Consider the following 21,959-nt stretch of genomic DNA (forward strand, 5'->3'; position numbering starts at 1 on the left):
AGCCTATGCAATGCCTCAGAGGACAGCAATCCACCCATAAAACCCTCGCTCCCTTCCATCCACCCAGAGGTGGAGCTTTCTTGTAACAGCACGATGCTAATGTGTTGTATTGCATATCTATGACCTCTTCCTGTCCCCAAGACTCTGGCAGTGGCAGAGCTGGCAGATTGCAGGGAGGAAGATGCAGCCACATGGCCTTCTGCAAACAGGAGCTTCTGGCACTGCTGCAGTCAGTGTCATTGTCCATCAACAAACTTCTTGCTGCCAGCTGACCTGGGCACACACTGAGGAGCAGAGCTGTGCTGAAGAGAGGGGATGTCAGCCCAGTGCATGCTGCTCTGTGCTGCAGGCTTGCTGCGGCATTTTGGTTCCTGAAAGCATGCAGAGCATCCATCAGCTTCCCACAGAGCCTGGAAATGGCTGTTTGATCACCTCACACATACCTCCACCTCTGTCCTCCAGCAGGTTGAAGTGTGATGCCTTGTTCTTCCTGTGTAAATCCCAGCATAATTTCCCTAACATCCCAGCATGTGCTTCTTAGCAATACTTGTGCCAGCTACTCCCCAAAGCCAGGCAGCATGCCCTGTCCCCAGGACGAAGGAACTGGAAGCCTAGGCTGTAATGGGTTTTTAAATCCAATGTTTCTTTTATTTCTGTTCAGGTGAATGGAAGTCACAGAGTTAGTTCAGTGTAACTTACAAATCAGAGCTCTGACCAGGCGCAGGGCCAAGGGGTGGCAGGCTGCAGCAAGCCTGATGGCCTTTGGCAACAGTGACATGACAGCTGGCTCTGAAGAGGATTTGCTTCTCCTTGGAGAAGAGTTGTGCTTTGGGATCTCCTCTCCCCACTACTGCTCCTTATCAGCCTGCGGTGGTATGGCAAGAGTGAGACAGCATTGCCAGTGCAGGGCTGAGCTTGTCAACTCCCAGCCGTAGAGGCCACTCTGGGATTGAGGAAGAATTTGAGGCCCTCAGCTTTTGGGAAGTGAAGATCCCTTTCCAGAATGCTACACCAGCCACCTTGCAAGGCACTGCTCCAAGAGTGTTTTGGCTAAAGCCTGTTGGGTTCTTAGAAGGGACTGCAGCAGTTTGCTTGGGGCTGCTTATGACTGGTTTGCTAATGAGAAGGCATGATGAACAGCTGACCAACCAGACACCCATGAAACTCTAATTCAAACTGATTCAAAAATTCAATAAATAACTCCTCACCTTGGAGGAGAAGGCAGGAAACAAAAATGGAAGGAAGAAGGGATGGTTGGAAGAACAGCACTCCCCCTTTCCCTCCTCCATTGTACACACACGCACACACACGACAAATAAAATAAGGGGCTTAAAAAGTGTTCAGAGTGGGTTTGAATTCATCTCGTAAAGGAGGTGTAAAAAATAACCAGCCAACTCCTGCACACTTTTAAAGTATACACAGATGAAGCTGAGTAAAGATCAGTTGTGACTGTGCCTCTCTCCCCAGCTGCTCAGCAGTGGCACTGGTGGGCAGGGGCACAAGCTTGGTGTGCCCCTTGCTGGCACTGAGTCAGTCTTGAGCTTTTCTGCCCTTGCCTGGAAAAGGAAATGTTCTTCCCTCCCCTGGAAGGCAGCATAGTCAGCGGTGTTTAGCAGCAGTGGGGGAAGAGATGTCCTGAGTAGGGCATGTGAGCTACAGCCTAGCAGCTGTACACTGTCCCCTTGGGTCCCCTCAGCCCTGTAACAGAGCCTGCCCAGCCTTGGCGCTCGAGGGACAGCTCAAAATAAATAGGGCACCAGTTACGTTTTTGGCTTTGGCTCTAGAACCTGGTGACATGAGAGTGTTTTCCTAACATTTTAGTTTAGGCGAGTAAAACTCAAAGAATCCTGGTTCTAATACCAGAGTTTTCTCCTGAAGTTAGAAGTGGGACAGGAAGGGGACAAGAACAGGTGGGCAAGGAGGGCCAGGCAGGCCCAGTCCCCTCCTGGCAGAGGTTGGAGGCACGTGGAACTGTCACAGTTAAAAGCAGAAGGGATGGGGGCAGTTAGTGCAAGTTTTCCCACAACCACCAAACTCCTTGGCTTGCTTCTCAGTTAAGAACACGCAGTTGGGTGATGTATCCAAAGAGCAAATCCATCTTCTCCCCACCTCATCAGCAAGGCTTCTTGGAGGGAATGGACAGGCTCCCCTGCATCCTCAGGAAGGGGAATGCTTTGGTTGGACTTCCCCAGTCTGGGCAGAGGGCTGGCATCTCCCCGGGGTGGCAGCTCCAGTGCCTGGGGAGGGTGTGGGGTGAGAGGTGAGGGGAGCCCCCTTTCCTGGCAGGTGTCCCAGCCAGCTGCAGGGAGGACAGGGCAGTCAGGGAGCACATTCCTCCCTCTGCTGGTGTTCCCCTGCTCTAGCTTTTCTCCTTGGGTGACTTGCTCTTGGAGTCATGCTTGTTGCCTAGCAGCTTAAGCACCTTCATGGGCTTGAATTTGCCTTTCTTCTTGCTCTCGGTCTCCGTCTCCTTGTGAAACTCTGGGGTTGCAAACAGGGGATGTTACTGCAGAATACTGATGGTTGTACACATGCAACAACAGGGGCAAAGTCCTCTACTGTATGCACATTTTTTCCTGTGGTAACAGGGGTGTGCAGCACAACCATGCCCCAAACTTTAATGGCCCTACCGGAAAAGCTCCAGAGCCTATGCAGAACAGAGACAACTTCTCCTTCTGCACACAGCCTGTGCTGCCCCTCACTGGGGTCAGCAGTGAAAACATCACTCCAAAAATCTTTCCAGCTGTTTCTTACCTTTCTTTTTAATCATGGCTTCCAACATTTTATCCTCCTCCTCTTCTCTGAAACAAAGAGTGGGAAGTAGGTCAGCAATTCAGCCCTGAAAACAGCTACTGTATTGTTTACAGCTAGAGAACCTCCCACTTCAAAGCCACAGTGGGGCAGATCCATCACTGTCTTGTGAGCACTTGCTACCAGGAGGATGAATACCACACGCTGCAAGTACTGCCCTGTCTCCCACATAAGGCATTCAAATAGAAAAGAACTGGGAAGCCTGTGAAAGACGTCAGAAACAGGGGCATCCTGGGACACCCCCATGAGCTGTTTGTGTGGTGCTGAGTCAGATGGGCTGCACTTTTCCACCCTCCCACAGCCCACCCTACTCATCGCTCACCTCTGCCGGTCCTCGTCCAGGCAGTTCACAATGGCGTTCCTCTGCTCAATGATGGTCACCAGCTCCTGCATCAGCACCTTCTCCCTCCCTCGGTCCTCATCAGTCCAATCTTTCTCTACCCAAATACCACAGAAGGACAGGCAATTGAATAGCTGAAGGAGCTCAAACTTGGAGCTTTTCAGGCAAAGAATGTGTTCAAGAAACATGTGGACGTGGCAGTTTGGGGCATGGTTTAATGGCCATGGTGGTCTTAGGTTGATGGTTGGACTCAATGATCTTGGAAATCTTTTCCAACTGAAACAATTCTATGATTCTCAGATTTCCTAGCATGATCCCCAGCCATCTTGCCATGCTGCAGGGCCAGCTAGGCGAGCAGTGCTGTGGAGGGAGGGCCCTGCAGGTGGCCTCCCATGGAGACAAAAGACATACATCCCTGCATAAAGCTGGGGGCATGCAGTGAGATGTGGCAGCAGTTCTAAAGCCAGCTGATTGCACTGGCATTTCTAAAGATATCTCTGTCTTTGCCTAAGACCCACCAAGACAGAGAAGGGATGAAGCCCAGACAGAAAATAGGAGTAGCTGCACCCAGAGTGCTGCTTCACCTGGCTTGTTGAGGAGGCACCGCAGTTCATACTCCACGTCCGACTGGCGCTGCTCCAGGTTCTGTTGCTTGAAGCTGCAAGGGAAGGAGGCACTGTCAGGAACCACTGAAAGGCTCTAGAGAGGCAGAACATGATTCCAAGGTACAGGGTGAGCTTGAAAAGAACCACTGTGATGCTGATCTTCTCAGCATCTTATAGCCAAAGGGCCAGGGAGCCAAGTATCAGCAGGGACCAGCCCTGGCTGCTCAAGGCCTTCCTGATGCAGGGGCTCTGGTGGCTATCAGTGGGTCAGTCCTGAGGGGGTTTGGATACTTTAGTCTGCTTGCCCTCTTTCCCTGCCTTCTCCAGGCAAGCAAGCCATGCCAGGCTCTCATCTGGAAGCACAATTTCATGAAGGCTAAGACAGGGCTCTCTGCAAGCACGTCAGTGCCTCCCCACACACCCTCACATGCTTACATGTAGATGAGCTCCGATTCGTGGCGCACCAGCATGTGCTTCTCATGGATCAGTTTGAACCAGTCCACCAGAAGGCTGTCCTCAGGGCTGTCTGCCAAGCAAAGTACAATTCAAAGCCATCCCCAACTCTGCAGGATCTCACCATCCTCTGCCAAACCAGGAGAGGAGCACTGGCCTAAATCAAATCTGACCTCAGCCTGTTCCTGAGCCCCAGAAAGACCTTATCTCTTCTCCCACCCATTTCCACTCTAGGGACATCTCCATGTCCAGGGTATAGCTGTGCCCATTCTTGAAACCCAGCACAGTCCCTTGTGGTTTTCCAGCCCCAGCATCAGCAGGCAGGAATTCACCACTGCTATCTCCTTGGCTGGACAGAGGACAAGCCTAGAGTCTGTCCTGCCCCACACCCACAGACAGCCCACTCCAAGTACCATTCTCAGCACTGCGAAGCTTTTCCTCCAAGGCTACCCCACGGTGCTCCAGCTGGTCCAGCTGGTGCTCAATAGCATCCATCTCCCCATAGATGTCTTCCTCAGGTATGTACTGATCTGTCTGCACCTGCCAAACCAAAAGGCAGAGAATTCTATTACCATCAACCTCCAGTTGTCAGGGGTAACTCTAAGGCTGGTCAACATTAACAAAGGTAGGAGGACAACAGAACACTCCACTTAAGCATGGATGTGAAATCCTTACCCTGCTCTGGAGCAAAGGGAGGCCATGGTGCTACCACCAACGGGGTCTAGCCTCCACAGCCACCTTTGCAATCCCTACCCACACATGCATCAGTGGGGTGCATGTAGACAGCTATGGTCCTGGGGGATAGTACAGAGCTGGGTTTTGGCTACTGCTCCTAGGGGCCCTCTTACCTTGCGCTTGATCAGGGGGAAGCCATGACCTGGTGCAGGAGGACGCACTGGCTTGGAGCCCTTGGGAGGTTTCTTTGCAGAGGGGGAGGCAGCAGGTGATGGCTTCCGGTTGAAAGGGTTCTCTTTGCAGGAAGACTGGAGAGGGAGGGACAAAAAGAGGTGAAAGAGGATCTGGAAAAGGGAAGGGATATGGCATCCCAACATCTGGGACTGAGCAGACAGGGCAGCCCCACACCCTCCCAAAGGAGGAATACAGCACTGATCTCCACTAGCAGCACAGTCACAAAGCTAAGAACAGCCATGCTTCTGTCTGGCATCAGCTCCCCTGCTTCCAGCAAGCATGCTGAAATATTTTCCTTCACAGTTCCTTTCCCATTTGTTCTGACCACATCTTGCCTTTTCTCTGGTACATGGGGCAGGTAGAGTACAAGCACATCCACCATGTAATGAGCATATGCCTGAGATTTGTTTTCAGGAGGTCACACAACAAATCCATCTGAGGGGCAAGCTTTAGGGCCTTGTCCTAAGGAACTCACAATCCCCACTGTCACATAGTGATGGATGGGGAAGAAAATCCCCCTGATCTGCATGGGAGGAAGGTCACAATCTCACCTTCAGCTGTGGCTTGGGTGAGGAGGGTGTCTTAGGGCTTCCAGCACCACCATCTGAAGCCAAGAGGATTGGTGTAGGGCTAGCCCCAGCAGGAGGCTTGAGGGACAGCCGGCTGGGGCTAGTCTTTAAGCTGCTGGTGGAGACGCTCCTGCCAGTGTGTTGGGCACTAGGCTGCACCTCCCCACTGAAGCTGGCCAGCTCGCTGGAGGAGGAGAAGGAGGAGTTGGTGGAGAGGCTGGCTGGGGCAGCAGGGCTCTCGCTGGAGGAGACGCTGGCCAGCAGCATGTCAGTGACAGAGGTCTTGGTGGCCGTCGGTGTATGGACAGTAGGCTCAGAAGAGCTTTTGGGCACTGAGGCCTCGTCAGTGTCACCCAGAAGCTTGGCTGAACTCTCAGAGTTGATGCTCTCAAGACTGAGGGCTGGAGATGGGGTGGAGGATGATGGCTCAGAGTGTGACAGCCTGGAGATGGGGTGGTGGGCTGCAAAGGAAAGGGAGAGCTCAGGAAGGAACAGGGTGGGGCAGCCAGGAGAGAAAGGGAGTGTGGTATATACTGGAGACAGGGGTGAGGGCAAAGGCAATCATGTTGGTCTGTCTGTCTTCAGAGAAGACAGAAGGAACTCTCCAGTGCAGAGGTCTTGTCTGCAAACACTGTACTCCAGTGGGTAGAAAGAACATGGCTAGCAACAGTCCCAACACAACCATCACTGCATTAAGGACTGGTCTGCCAGAGTGATATAGAGGAAACAGGGAAGGGGGAGTCCCCAAGGGGCTGCACAGGGGTTGTGGAGGAGATGTAATGGGGTGTGGGGAAGCTCACCTAGAGGGGAAGCGTTGGGGGCTCGTGGAGCTGGCCTCTTCTTTGCCTTTGGGCTGCTAGTGGGAGTGATGCCATACCAGGGGTGAAGAGGCTTGGCAGCAGTCTCACTCTGTTCCTGCTCAGGTGTGCTCTTTTGGGCAGCAGCACTCTCCTCTTCCTCCTCTTCATCCTCCTCAAATGGATTGTATGATTTGGCCTCTGTGGCATCAGACCTGTTCTCCTCACTCCTGACTTTCTCCACCTCCTCTCTATCCTCTTCCTCTGTAGTCCTACTTGGAGTCTCCTGGCTGCTTCCTGGGGGAGGAGGAGGAGCTGGCTTCTTCTTGGGCTCTGTTTGCACTAAGGCCATCCATGGTGGGTCCTTGGTTCTCACAATCGTTCCAGCACTAGGAGAACAGAATGAGAGTTTGAGGCAGCAGGCAAAAGAGACAAGCTGGGACAGCAAGGCACAGGAGAGGGACTTAGCCCTCAGAGGAAAGGACAAACGGAGCAGGGAGTCTCTCATGCAGAATCTGCTTTCTCATCCAAGTGTGGCCTAGTCTTTCCCAGACACACAGTGCCTCATTCTCTGCAGGCAAACCTATGGGCCTGAGGGAAATGCACCAGGCCTGCCTTGCTTTATGGGCCCAGCTGAAAGTTACAGCCTCCATCTGTCAGGCAGCGTTGAAGGCTGAGCTTTATGGGCAGAGCTGTTCTCTCCCTGACACCCTGACTAGACCCAGCTCTGCCCCCAGGCTGCTTGTGGAGGGGAAGTCAAGATCAGACACCTGCACTGCACTGGGTAGTCACACTCCTTACACTTCAGAGGTCTGCTTATCACCTGCTATCCAAGCATCCTAGGGATGGACTCCTCTGCTAATTCCTGCAGCTGGAAGCACTGCTGCTGCTCTGGGGGCACATCCCACAGCAAGCCCACACGCTGCTCAGAGAATCACTGCTGGTCAGGCAATCAGCCAGCACTCACTGCAGCTGCCTGCTCCTTGGCCACTGCGAACGCAGGGTGCTTGTGCAACCTCTGCCCAAGAGCAGGCAAGAATCAACCAACCCCAGCAGGCTCCTGGGCAAGAACCCAGGAAGCATAAAGGTTGTTGCTAGGCACTCATAATGTCCTTGCACTGGATCTTTCCCAGGCCAAGCCCTCCAGAATGCAGACAAGTGTCCCCCCCTCAGCACCCACAAGCGGGGCCACTACGGAAGGCAGTCTGCGTGTGCCACAGAAACACCTTTCTGAAGTTCCCAAACTCTGTACAAACACTAGGAAATGAAGACCCTGAGAGGTGGACAAACACTGTCAGCCTGATTGTACTGGGCTGGCACCCATTAGGTATGGGAAGGGACCTGGTCATAGCCTACATCCTGAGAGCAGGGGCTGATGGAAGTGGAAGAGGAGACCCCAGCTGAGCCATCCCCGCAGCCCGTAGGACGTACCGATCAGAGGAGCAGGGTCTCCCTCGGGGTTTTGGGACAGGGGGGCTGGGTTCAGGTACCCTACCTAGAAAGACACAGGGTCAGACTGTCACAACACCAAAAGGACATGGATAAAGAGGTTAAATAAACACAAGGCATCTCTTGCATATTCCCACTCTCTGAAGACCTCACGGCATTTCTCCCACAGCCAGTGCAGTCAGTCCCAACCCCCCTCATCTTTTTATTCCCACCCCATCTTGGAAGCTGCATTCAGAGCACTGTTGTGCCTCTCTGTCCCCACATGGGCAAACTGCTCCAGCACTGCTACCTTCCCTCAAGGCTGGCAGCATCCCCTGGAGAGCTCTGGAGAAATGTATGGGAGCAGGCAGGTGTGGAACCTAGTGCTGCTCTCCCCGCAATGGGGATAGTTGGCAGTCGAAGGCTCAGTGTCTGAGCCTGAGATTTACTTGGAGGCAGAGGATGTCAGGCTGCAGAGAAGGAACAAAACTTATCCAACCTGCAGCTGACCATCTCAGCTGCTGGGGAGGTGAAGAGCAAGCCCTGCCACCACCCAATGGTGCTCTTACCGTTCACCATGCCAGGCCCACACTCGCTGCCCTCGCCCTGGAGAGTGGATCTGGGCCGGGGGATGGGCTGGGAGGTCGGGGGGGACAGGGCTGATGCATCGGTGGCCCTCCTTGGGGCAGGAGTGGGCCGTGTGTCTCTGAGCTGTCCCTCCAGGGAGCTGGCTTTGTCCTGGATGAGCACGGTGGGCTTGCTGGGAAGAGGAGGTCGGGGAGGAGTTTGGGAGATGGGTGCCATGCTGCCTGCATGAGGAGGGGGCACTGCTGTCTCTGCCTTGCTGGGTTTGCCGTCCTTCTCCACTGGGCCAGCCAGCCCCTCTGCAGGAACGTGGGGCTCTGCCATGCCTTCCAGGGACTCATTGCTGTCCTTCCCTGGCTCTGCTCCTGTGGGGAGGGTGTCTTCACCCCGACTGCCAGCTTCAGTTTCAGTTCTTAGCTCTGGTGACAGTTGGTCTGGGCTGGGCCTCCTCTCCACGTTCCCACTCATGGCCAATTTACCACGATGCTGTGTGCAGACAAAAGTCCCTGCCTCTGACCCGGGCTTGTATGACCCAGGGAGCAGCGTGCTGGAGCACTCCTTACATCTGCCAATGAGAAGAGAACACCCTGTGAGATGGGGGATGCCATCCTGCCCCTCAGGGAAGGCAGTGCACCTGGGAGGTCCTTGCAGGGCTGTGGAGTTAGTTCCCACCTCTGCTACTAAATCCTAATGTGGTCTTGGAAAAGTCATTCAGGAAAGGAGAGGAAGACTGAAACATCATCATGCCACTGCATGAACCCATAGGGAGTTTACAACTCAAATAGTGTGCACATTTGAGTTCCACCTTCAAGGGATTGAATAGATGTGAAAGGACAACACTTGGCATTGGGATATGGCACGACTTCCAGGCCTGGTAAAGTAGAAACCCACAGTTTTCCTGCAAAAGATGTGGCTGGTAGGGGACAGGAGAGAGAGCTACAAGATCACACGAGGCCCTGGAAGGTGGGAGAGGGATTCACAGGTATGAAACAAGAAGTATAAGCTGGAATCATGGAGCAGCTGGTTCAGAATTGGCACAGAGAAGTCACAGCCTTCCTTGTGGGGGCCAAGCAGGGGGGGTTCAGGCAGGTTAAAGAACCATCAGATGCATTAGAGAGGGACGGGCAGAAATAAAACCCCCCAAAGTCTGAATATTAAATGAAAGAAGCAGCATAGAAGCCTGGCTTGGTTTCACACTCATCCCTGCTGGTGCTGACCACAGACCCCACCAGGGTCATGGCATTTGGCTGGAAGGACAAGGGAATGATGCAGTAGGACCATTCTTACACTCTGCCTTGCCTGCTGAAACTAGGCTAATAGCTTCCCTGTCCTTCACTGTCTGCCACGTCTCCTTGGATCATCCACTCTTTCCCCACTGAGCCTTTGAATTTCCTAACAAAAGCCCTCCAGGTGCAGGTGTAATACACAGCAGTGGCAACCGAGTCAGCCCTTTCCCACCTGGGAAGGGAGGTGAATAGCATGCGTGAAACAGAGCCAAGAGCAAGGGGCTGATCAAGCACTCCCATGAAAACCAAGCTTGTTCCTTCTTGTCCAAACACCTGGCACTCACAGCAGCTGGCTGTCCTACACGGCAAACTGATAACTTTGGGGAAGAATTTTGCTCTTCGTGTCCAGTTGACTGGGACAGGATTTCCTTTGAAATGTACAGCAAGAGTGTGAGGACACAGGGGCTGTAGAGAGAAGGGGCATGATGAAATGGAAGAGGTGGCAAGCTGGGACAAGGGGAGAAAGAGGTTTGTTTTGGTTTTATCCCCATGAGCCCATATAAAATGCTGCCACGAGATGTTCCCAATGAAACACTGCTCATAAAGCAGCAAGGGGAAAAAAACCAAAACCATAAGAAGGCAAAACACGTGGGATGAATTTACAGGAATCTGATTGCTGAGTTTGAAGGGCCATGAGCTGTGCCAAGGCAGACATGGCACCTCTCCTATAGCAGGCCCATGAGCAATGCTGCACCTGCAACCCCAAAGCTCCTGCTTTTGCCCCAGCTGCTGATGGGAAGCTGCATGGGCCCCAGCTCAGCTCTCCTCCTGCAACACTGTTGCTATGACACATCCCAGGCAGGCTAAGGCTAAAACTGTTTACAGAAGTGAATGAGGCCTCTGGGATCTTCTGAGTGGCTCAGTATTTCTGTTCTCAGATGCCAGCTCTTGTCCTGTGGCCCACAGGAGAGATCTCACCCCTTCATCAACAGTTCAGGAAAAGCAATGACTTCACAGGTGTGCAGGTAAGGACCTGCACCCAGGGAGTAAACCACAGAGCTGCTGACATCTAATCCCTCATTCCTCAGTTTGGTAACAGTCTGCAGCTCCCCACATGCTCCCCTGAGAGCTCAGCATCACCCCAGGCAGCTTGGGAGCCTGTATATCCGGTTGAGGATGTGGAGTGTAGGTGGAAGGAGGTCTGTAGCATGATGCCTTAGCTCAGACCTCATTGGAAGGTGGTGGAGGGTGTTCTAGGTTGGCAGGTGGTAGAGAGGCAGAGAATCCTAGTTTATGGAAGTAGGAAAAGCATAAGGGGCTGGGATCCCAAGTCAGGGAAGTGGCAAAGCACAAGAGAGCAGAGGAGGCAAGCAGCACAGGATAGGCACAAGGACCTAGTCTGGTCTCCTGGACAGGGGGCTGGCAGGCAAACGGACTCTCTTTGGGACCATTTTGGACACTGTTGGTTGATGCTCCGTGTTGCCCATGGATAGGGACACACAAAGATGGGGGGCAACTGGCCACAAAGCTCCAGTTTGCCAAGGAGAGTGGCCACCCTGCCAGGCCTGGCCACAACATACCTAAAGCAGTGGCGGTGGTAGAGCTTGCCCTCAGCCAGGTGGCGCTGGACCAGGTGGACATGCTGCTGGCAGGCTGCGCAGGTACTGCTGAGCGTGGGGCGCTGGGGCTGCTCCAGCGGCTCCAAGGGGGCATCCTCCTGACACACAATGCACAGGCAGCTCAGGATGGGGGCCCTGAGCGTCTCCCCAGCCCACAGCTTCTCCAAGAGCAGCTGCTCCGCCGTCCCATTGCTGAACGCCTGTGGCACGGCTCAGGGGCCGACCTCAGGGGCTGAGAATGCACAGAACAGCTGCCCCTGAGTCCAGGCACAGACAGGCTGCCTCTTCCCAAATTAGAAGGGGCCACTCCAAAACATGCCTTGCCTCTCTCTAGGGCTTAAGGGTCAAGGAAGGAACTAATCTACACCCCAGGCAGCAGAAACCTGCAAGAGGAAATCCTCTTTGGACAATGTGTCATCCTGGACATCAGCTAAAATCTGAACTAAAGGGCCAAGAAAGAAAGAGGCATCTTCCCTGTTCTTATCCCACATTCCTGCTCCTTCCTCATCAACAGGGTTATCCTCCTGTAGTAAGGACAGTGGCTTGTGGCCTGGGTGGCTCAGGGAACCACCCAGCACCAACCTCTTGCCTGCCATGGCCAAATTTCAGTCCAGATTCCTAGAGAGAAATCACTCTCTCAGCTGGATCCCCCAAGGTACCAAATCCCTAATGCCCCTCCCACCCACAAAACCACAGGTAGCCCCCTGCAAAGATCCATCCCACTGTGGTGGGCAATTTCCTATCTTGTCATCTGCAGTGCAGGAAACAGCCCTGCCTCAGGCTGTCTTTGAATGAGGAAATGATGTACCTGTGGTGGGGGGGAACTCTCGCTGACAGCCACGGGCCTCTTGTGGGACAGCAGAGGGGGCGAGGAGGCAGCAGTTGGGTGCTTCATAGGCGGAGGGCCTCTGGCTGGAGGCAGAAGGCAAAGGAGGATCAGGCACTGAGGAGCAGTGACTCACACCACCCGTGTGGGGGAAGGGGAGGGGAAGAAAGAAAAAAAAAATCATCTAGCCTTGTGACATAGGACGGGAGTTGCCGTTCCTGACACTTCAGTGCCTATTTTAGGTGGAAGAGACAAACACAATCTAATAATGGGTCAGCTGTGAGGCTGCCAGAGAGCCTGACCCTGCTGCAGATCCCCTTCTCTGGCCCAGGGATAAGCAGCCTCTCACTGTGATTTGATTTACTCATCAAGAGCTGTTTGGCTTCCTTGTAATCAACTCCTTAAGCAATGCCTAAAGCCCAGAGCACCCTAGGTAGCTGCTATGTATTGTTGTGACCCACTGGGCCCCCAGGCTTCCAGGCTGTCAGCAGGTCTTTGAAGTATCCCTTGCCCATCTGGCACTCACACACCCCTCCCCAGCAGGAGTCCTTGGCTAGCAGGCCAGTGCCCCTGGAGAAGTATATGCATGTGCAAGATGCTGTGGCTAGAGAGCGGAGCCATGCACCTGGAGCCCTTGACTCCACCCAGCAGGGATGCCCTAGAAGAGCTGTCTCAGAGCAGCACTGGGCTCAGGTTGTACTGCTGATGTGAGACACTTCACCCAGGCTCCTCTCCCTCTGTCCTCCAGTCCCTTCACACTTACCAATGTGATGGAAACCAGGCGTGCTAGGCAGGATGCTCGTCTAGCTTTCTCCTCTTTTAGTGGGTTAAGGCAGATCACAAAGGGGTCTGATGAGCACCAGAGGTGGTGGCCCAGCCCAAGTGGCAGGAATGCAGCATGGAGGGAGGAGACACAAGGCGTTCCTCTTCCCGCAGCCTGAGCTGTTAAATCACTCCCCACTTCTTGTGAAATCCCTCCCTGCTCTACTCCCTGTTCCAGGCTCTCCTCACCAGCACCAACAAGACCCAGCAGAGGCAGGTACTGTCTCCTCCTTCCCCTTCCTTATGAACACACATGGCTCCCATTTGCCACAGGCAGAAGGAAACACAAGGTAACCCTGGGTCTTCCTGGTCTCCTTGTACTCAAGTAGGGGCAAACTGGAAGCCAGAGGGGTGGGAGAACACTCACCTTGGCTGGGGCTGTTGAAATGGTTGTAATACTGAGACACGTAAGTCATGATGCTGAGGCAGTCAGGGACCTTCATGGAGACCATGTCATTGGGATCCAGCAGGGCTGGGATGCCCAGCTCCCGCTCTGCCAGCTCAAAGGCCTGCACAAACAGCAGAGACAGGCATTAAGGAGAGAAAGCTGATGCTTTCTGAAAAAGAACAGAGAAATCCAAGTTGGAAGGACTCTGGAGAATGTTAAAGCAAGCCTATGGCATCTCAGGCAGACAGAGGCTCCCAGACATGTAGCTTGTCTGGAAAGGTAGCATCAGAAGTAAGGGAAGGAGCTGCTATAGCTGTCCTCTCCTCTGAGTCATTTCAGCTGCCTGTGCCCCTCTAGCTCTCGCACCTGAGGGGTCCAGGCATTCAGATGCTGCACAGGGACAGGAAGGACTATCAAGAAGTCTCAGTTTTCATTTGAAAAAAAGATTCAGTGTATTTTCAACCTGTGAAATTGTCACACCACCAGCACCCCTCACACAAGAGCCCAGCAGAGCCTTGGCTGGCACTGTGAAGGGCCCAAGGCTGGCAGACACTTCCTGCAATGCAGCCAAACAGCAGCTCTCCTGAGCAGTGCCCCCAGCCACTCCAAACACTCAACCCACACAAACACTGACTCTGCGCATCTGTTCATGCTCTGGAGTGTCACATCTTCCCCCAGCCCCTGTTTACACAGCCAGCTCAGCTCAACAGCCTGCCAGGCACAAGCCACTTCAGTGTATTTACGTGTCTCAGCAAGCAGAAATGACAAGGACATTATGGTAAGAAGCACACAGATCCTACAATTTCATACACAGTTACTTGAAAGGAAGGGGTGAAGGAGGAAAGTAGCTGTTTGAGAGTTTCCCACTTCATGGTGTATGTGCATTACTGGTGATCCACCGGCCACCCCACTGCTGTGCCAAGGGCAGCATACCCACACTCATCTCCAAAGCAGGGGGATGAGAGGCTACAGCAGGGCCTGAAGAGAAAGCAAGTCAGGAGGGGAGGAGAGTGGTGTGGGCACTGAATGGTGCAGGGTGTGGGTAAAGACTGAAGGTGCCTGGTGTCTGGGGCAGAAGATGCTGTGCAGGATGTGAGGTTTAAAGGACTTGAGAAACAAGTGAACTGCCTGCAGGAACTGGGCATGTAAAATGTCCCCTGTGGACACCCAGCTCTGCTCAGCCTGACTTTAAGCTGGTTCTCTGAACTGAGCCTTGTTTAACACAAGGCTGCAAGCAGCAGTGAGCAAGAGGAAACCCCAGCTTAGGGGTCACTAATAAGGCAAGAAACCCATTGCTTGGGAATGGGAAAGATAGCTGCTAATGGCTAAAAGCAGCCAACTGGTCTAGGAAGGCCAGGATCCAGCTAGAATCCAGCTGGAATGCCTGAATCCTGAAAACCCAAACAACTAGCAAAACTCATCTTGGGAAGATCTCCGTATCTCCATCTCTCTCCACAAACTATCAGATGGAGCTTGCAGCAATAAGGTCTTCAGCAAAAAAATCCCAAGGCTATTGCTGCTCTGTCCTACTCCTAGCTTCTGAGGTTGGGCATCTCCCCATTCCCCATTGCCTGCTTCAGCTGTTGGCTTCAGCTGTTGGCTTCAGCTGTTCAAAGCAGAAGGGGAACACTGCAGACCAGCCTAGGTCCACCACCACCTTCCTCTCTGCCCATGCCTGGAGTAAAATTAGCTTCCTGCTTCCATTGCCTGCAAGCCTGTAACAGCTGACGCCAAAGATGCTGCACCATTTTAATCTTCACCTGAGGACTGGCAGCTAGGAGGATAAACCACCTTAGCCATCTTCACTGCAGGCTGGAAGCTGATGTTTCCCTTATGCTTCCAGAGAAGCTCTTGCAAGTTACTTACACAGATTCTTCTTACACCCTCACCACTGTCACAAAGTCCTCCCACACTGCATAACCTCCATCAAGTCATTCTCACATCCCCTCTTCCTTCTGTGCACTGCACAACTGGGACTTACCAAGCGGTTATTCTCATAGACATCATCCTTGGAGAGGGAATCAAAGTCTCTGAAATGAGAAAGCACAAAAAAGCTACATGAGGTGCAGAGGAAAAGTGCCCAATGCCACCATAGGTTCTCAGGACAGTCAGCCTTCTAACAACTCAACATGTAAGACCCTACTTCAAAAAAAAAAAAAACAACACCTTGGCAAAGCAGATTTCAGGTTGTAAAGGCACAAAGAAACCAAAGGGAAATTGCAATTAAAAGAAAAAAAATTAGTCCCAGATGGGTGGTGATCAGGAAATGAAAATGTTGTTGTTGTCTCCTGTTATCCATTTCTGTCCTTGTGATTGAAGGCTGCAGAAATACCAGGGCCACATTCCGAACAACAGACATAGCTGCACTGAAGGATGCCCATCACCCTAAACTTGCCCCTCCAAGGCCACCAGCACCACAGCAGAAGGAGGACAGGGAAGCAGATCCCCCACCTCAAGGGAAAGAGCTGTCTGTGCTTGATCTCTCCCTTCTGTGAGAGATCTTAGACAAACCTCCCTGTACCAGCTTAAGGGATTCAAGGTCACCCAGGATTTGGGGTGACACAGAAAGTCTTAACCTGCATTTCTCTCCTCACTTGCCCCCCAACAATTGCAGTACCCAGCAGCCTGTCTTCTGCCACAGTCTTTACAGTGAGGCAGCCTGCTGAATGCAAGAAGATGAGGGCACAGAGAGGAACCCTAGGAGTTCCCAATTCATGCTCCTTGTGGCATTTCACTTTTTCCCCTGGATCCCTTCAGGGGATTGAATCAGCCTGGCCATAGGGATTGATGAGCTGGCTTTTGTCAGGGGAGCAGAGGGTAGAGGGTTAAAGCAGTCTGCAGGTTTTCAATGGAGAGGTAGAAATAGAGGAAGGATTTAGTTCTGCTGTTTGCATCTGTGTGTGGGTACAATGTGTGAAAACAGCATCATGCTAAATGACTGCAGCCCCTTCCTGCCAAGGATCTCAGCTTTGTCACCAAAAAAGCCCTCATGTGGCAGCTTGCTGTGCCTGTGAGCTGGATTCGCCAAGGAGGACACAGCCCAGAGAAGTTTAGGGACAGGCAAAGCCAGCCCAGTGGGGTGACAAAGCTTGGGACACCAAGCCAAAAGGACAGTTCAGGTTAGAGGGGGCAGCATGTGCCCCTCACCAAAGGTGCTGCTCAGGAATGGGGCGAGACAGAGAATGCTCTGCCGTGCACCCGTGGAGAGGGGCTGCAGGAGCCTCCCTTCCTCCATCCCCCTTTGGATTTTATTGCCTTTTCCTGTAACATCGACTCAACCAGCCCCTTCCCGAAGCCCCTTGCACGCCTTTCCCTGTGCTGCAGAGGAAGCCTGTGGTGAGCTCAGGAAGATTTTTTCCCAGCTGCCTGCACCACTATAAAACCACATTTCCTCCGTTCAAAAGCAAGGGGCTGCTGGTGCTGTTTCCTCCCAGATAAATGAAACTGGAGCCACTTGCTGCTGCCAGGCCAAATGCAGCAGACATGCAAAAGAAGGGCTGGCTGTGTGTTCAGCTCTGTGTTAAGCACCTTCCTGAAAGCTCATGCAAATACTTGCACAGAACTCAGCTTGTACAAAATAACTGCAACTTTTCCCTCTCCGCATGCTGGTGAGAAAAGGCTTCCTCCACAGCTTTCACCTTGACATGAAAACTAGTGGTGGATTTGGATTTATGACTAGTTTCCACTGGGAGATATTTTTTCCTTAAGTCTCTTTTTTTGCCTGGAGAACTCCTTTAACCTTGCTGTGTGCTGCCTTGGGTTTCTTGGTTGTTTTTTTTTTCTCCCTTTTGAAGAAAATACCAGTTTGGGAACACGGGAGAAGCGATGACAGCAAAGTTTGATGTATCAACTGCCCTCTAAACATTCATGACCTTCATTTTGAATGCCCTTACTTTCAGGATATGGGAGTGGTGCAGCTGGAAGCTTGAAGACTCCTTGGTGGCCTGGGCTAGGAGAGTATTTTTTGACAGAAAAAACATCATGTCCATTCCGCTCTGCCCTGGTGAATCAAAGCTGTTTTAGTAAACCAAGGTAAATCTACCTGGGAAAGTGGATGCTAGCAGAGAGGTTGTGAAGTTCAAGAGGTAACAGAGGAGCTACGAAGCAGCAAGGGAATTTTTTCCCATTAATGTAGGATTGCAGACTCTCAACTTTTACCCATGATATTGAAGCCCATCAGTACAATGCCCCAGGGATCACAGTTTATTCAGATCCTCTCTGCTGCATTTTCCATTTCTCCCTCTCAATAAGCCAAGAAGGACTGTAGGGACCTCCATCACTCCTAATATGGTAACTCCCACATGCTGCTCTGTCATATGGAATTCCTGCATCCCTGTGGCTACAAGCACGTTCCCTCTACCAACCTGAAAGGAGCAGGCATGGGGAAAAGTCACCCCAGATGCAGCCTTTTCCTCTCTATAAACTGCCTTCTCTGCAGAAAGGCCAGAGCTTGCTATCTCACAGCTCTGTGACATGTGGCTGCATGTCACATTATTTCATCACCCTGATCTCAGCAGCCTTTCATCCAGCCCTGCTCAGGCTCCTCTCCTGGTGACATTCCAGTCCCAGATGTAAGAACAGGCAAAACTCTGGCTATCCCAGTTGAACAACTGTCTTGACTCAGCAAACCCCAGCATTGTAGCATATCCTGAAGTAGTATTTCCATGCAACTAACATCCCAGGCACTTACCTAATTAGATACACGCAGAGCCATTACACACCCCAGGGTTTAGGGCAGCTGCCAAGGAGCACAGCAGACCCAGGGAAGGGGGAAGGGTGTGTGGTACAGCTAAACCCAGAGCAAATTCCTGGATTCCTCAAATATAAATCATGAGCACTTCAACGGCAGTGCTGCATAATAAGCCCTTTGGCTTTCCAGGTCTTGTCAGAGAAACGCAGGCAGTACATGGGCAGAACAAATGAGATTTGTGATGCTTGCCTGTAACTGAACCCACAGCTCTAGGGACACAAAGCTGTGTTTCTAACACACAGCTCTCAGCTCTCATCTCCTGTTCTCCTCAAGCCTCCATCTCTCTCAGCACTTGAAAGGCATGTGCTATGCTCTCTTACTCTTCTCACCCTTAACTGCCAAGAACCTCCCCTGAGCCCCAGGGAGGCTGCACAGCTGGGGATGCTGAAAGATGCTCTTTGCTTCACTAAGCTGCAGAAAATGCCTTGTAAATACTAACTCTATGCTTCAGATTTCTATAGCACTGAGCAAACAAACTCACTAATCCCCACAGTCCACTGCCATGTTGGGCTGGATGCTTCCAGCTTAATTGACAAGGGAAAAGAAGAGATTAAACGTCTCGCCAGATCACAGAGCCAGCAGTACAGTCAGAGGTTAAATCCAGATTTCCTACTTCCCCAGTTGAAAGGGAGAGGCAGTGAAACCAAGTGAGGTGAGTACAGTAGTGGAGCTAGAGTCAAGACTTTCACCTTCATGGTTCAGCACACAGGTCCTGCAGATACGCTCTTCGTTCTTGGTGGTCAGCTCAAGACACATTTAGTCAGATTCAGCAGACACTGAGCACTTCCAGTCTACTTCTTCCCAAAAAAAAACATTAGAAAACCCTCTAGCATTTTCAAGGGCTCTGCAGGAGTTCCAGGAGAACATCCCTCCGATGCCACCTGTCTTATTCCAAGGTGAATGTTCAAAACAGGGGTCAAGTGGAAAACTGTCCTCAGCCTCACTTACTTCTATGACTTCAGCCTTTGGGGAGCAGCATGGCAGCCTCATGGAGGCCAGAGGAGCCTCGCACAAAGAAAGACCACTCAAGATCAGAAACCTACGTGCAGATCCCTGCCAGGTCCCATTACCAGGCTGACTGAAAGCACTTTAGAAGAAAAGCGCACAAACCACTTTTCCTCAGTCACCAGGAGATTTACTGCCTCTGATCCGATCTTCCCACTTCCAAATCAGGATAGGCTGAAGAAGCTGGAATCAGATGAAATTATGCTACTCTTCTGACCACCCTCTGAAAATCTTTCTACAACATGCCATGTCCTTGTAAGGCCCTGGGCTTTGTCTCAACAATATAGCTCATGCAGAGGACCTGTGAAGCATTTAGTTAGGACATCTGCCAGGAGCAGATCTAAGCCCACTGACAACTTAAAAGCAGTGGCTGCTGCTTAATGGGATGGTGAATATTGTTAATGGGAAAGCATCAGGTAGTTTTAGTGGTGTTTATGGTAAATTTTTGCTGAACCTCTGCTTTTCAAGTCCCCAGTTACTGTGCCACTTAGCCAAAAAAGACAATTAAAACATTTCACAAACATGGCAATTGCAAGTGTTCCTGTCCTTAATTTTGCTTCTTCCCCTCCAGCAGCTTTGTGACTGGGAGGGTTTTCAGAAGTTCTGTCCTAGCTGGTCACAGCAAGCCATGCCACCTGGGAGCTACTGGGACACAAGATCACGCAGCTCCCTCAAGACCCAAACACAAAGCCACCATTCATCTCGGCTCTTGGTGGTTCCTAAACATGATGCTGAGGGTTTTGTGGCAGCCACCTTAAACACGGCAGGCAACAGCTGCGTTCCTAGTCTACCTGTTCAGCTTCTGCTTGTATGAATACGGGCCTGTTTTCTTCTCTTATGGGTACTGCAGCTCCACAGCAGAGTCACTGTCCCAGAACCAGAGAATAGAAGGGGTTGGAAAGAACCTCTGGAGATCACCCAATTCAACCTCCCTGCCAAAGCAGGATCATCTAGAGCAGGCTGCCCAAAAACACAAACAGGTGGGTCTTGAATACCTCCAGAGAAGGAGACTCCACAACCTCTCTGGGCAACCTGTTTCAGTGCTCTGTTACCCTCAAATACTGTTTTCCTCATGTTCAGAGGGAACTTCCTGTGTTCCAGTTTGTGCCTGTTGCCCCTTATCCTATCATTGGGCACCACTGAAAAGAGACTGGCCCCATCTTCTTGACACTCACCCTTTAGGTATTTACAAGCACTGATAAGATGCCCTCTCAGTCTTCCTTTCTGCAGGCTAAACAACCCCAAGTGTCTCAGCCTTTCCTCCTGAGAGGAAACCCTCTGTCTGCTAGAGGCTGCTCTCATGACAAAAGGCAGTCCCAAGGCCAGCTCAGAAAAGTGAATTTGGTCAATTCAGGCAACCTGAGAGGAAGAGCCACCAGTCCCAGAGCAGAATGTGACCGGCGAGGAGCAGACACATGCCGGAGGCATGGCAAGGTGGGGCAACGTCTACCTGCACTGCGACAGCTACCAAAGATCAGAGCAGAAGGAAGGCAGATTCCCAGCAGCGTGGGGCATGCAGTTATGGCAGCAAGTTGGGGCGGATTCCTTCCAGTGGCTCAGCCAGTTTCTCCAGCCTGACTCTGTGCCCCCAAGCAATCCCAAACTCACTGTCTGCTGCTTGAAACACACATTCCCCCTCTAAGCCACCTTGTGAAAGGGAGGTTGCCAGGGAAGGCTATCAAGGCTCAATATCCCAGCTGGTATCTGCTACCTCCTGCTTCTGCTGTGGCATCCACAGCAAACAAGCTGAAAGCAACTGCAAGAAGTGATCTGCAGGGCTCTGCGTGTTTCAGAGCCAGGAACGACCCTGCGCCAAGGCAGGCCTCTGGTCCTGGGGAAGAGAGGATGTCCACCTCTCATAGGGGTGAAACACCCCCACCGGCCGGCTGCCAGAGCCAACCCTCCTCCCTAACAAGGACTCCTCGCGGTTGGGTGTATGGCAGTACCAGTAGGCTAGTTTGAGGCCAGACCTATCCCACCTCTATGCTCTCCTCAGCTTTAAACCACCGGACTCCTGCTAATCCTGACCTTGAAGGGTCTTTGAGCCCGGGTCAGAAGGTCACTCACTGAAACATGGCATCCTTCATCCCGGTACCCAATCCCTTCAGGAGGCGACAGCGCCACTGCTGTGCTCTCTGGTCCCACCTCCCCCTCGTCCACTCAAAGGAAGCTGCTGTCCCTCCATGCCGGACAGCCCGGAGCCGCTTCCTACGGCGCTTCCCCGCGAGCCCCTTGCCTGCCCCGGCAGTCGCCGGGAGAGCCGCAAAGCGGCACGGACGGCCCAGCCCCTCCAGAAACGGAGACCTCTTCGCACCCCAAACCTCTGGTCCCAACGCTCCTCCTCCTGCCCCCTGCGACCGCGGCCCGGAGCCAGTCCCCGGAGCGCCCGGTCCGGGGCGGCGGGCGAGGCCAGTGCCGCGCGGCCTGCACCGCCGCCACCGCTGCCACTCACAGGAGGTCGGGCCGGTGCCGGTGGAGGATAGCGCAGAAGGCCAGGCCATCACGGAAGGAGGCGCTGAGGTCGCGGATCTCCACGCCGCGGTACCCCTCGCACTGCCGGCGGCACCAGGCTTGCAGAGCGCCCCGTGGGCCCGACATCGACACGGCCACTCCAACCACCGCCGCCGCCGCCAGCCCAGGGGCGGGCCGCGGCTCGCAGGGGCGCGGCTTCGCCGGCGGGGCGGGCACAGGGAGGTGGGCACGGAGAGGCCGGTACCGGGGCAGCCCGAGGCCTCCGGCCGGCCCCCGGGACTCGCACCGTGTCCCGCCGGGACTTGCCCGCTCCCCAGGCCAGGTTGGAGCACGGCAGGCTCTCCCCACAGAGAG

The 21,959-nt window shown here is 52.9% G+C and overlaps 1 protein-coding gene across 1 annotated transcript; it reads right to left on the reverse strand.

The window, feature by feature from the left end:
* Positions 1 to 641: 641 nt before the first annotated feature.
* MICALL1 (MICAL like 1) lies at positions 642 to 21,731 on the reverse strand. The gene is made up of 16 exons (XM_054387117.1): positions 21,586 to 21,731; positions 15,360 to 15,408; positions 13,358 to 13,499; positions 12,151 to 12,254; positions 11,304 to 11,440; positions 8,482 to 9,062; positions 7,916 to 7,979; positions 6,488 to 6,873; positions 5,670 to 6,148; positions 5,058 to 5,192; positions 4,623 to 4,749; positions 4,192 to 4,282; positions 3,736 to 3,809; positions 3,134 to 3,248; positions 2,755 to 2,801; positions 642 to 2,481 (listed from the first exon to the last, which is right to left on the reverse strand). The coding sequence occupies exons 1-16, from the start codon at positions 21,729 to 21,731 to the stop codon at positions 2,360 to 2,362; spliced, it is 2,799 nt and encodes a 932-aa protein (XP_054243092.1). The 3' UTR covers positions 642 to 2,359.
* Positions 21,732 to 21,959: the final 228 nt, after the last annotated feature.

This window comes from Indicator indicator, chromosome 14 (assembly GCF_027791375.1).
Source record: "Indicator indicator isolate 239-I01 chromosome 14, UM_Iind_1.1, whole genome shotgun sequence".
Taxonomy (NCBI): Eukaryota; Metazoa; Chordata; class Aves; order Piciformes; family Indicatoridae; genus Indicator; species Indicator indicator.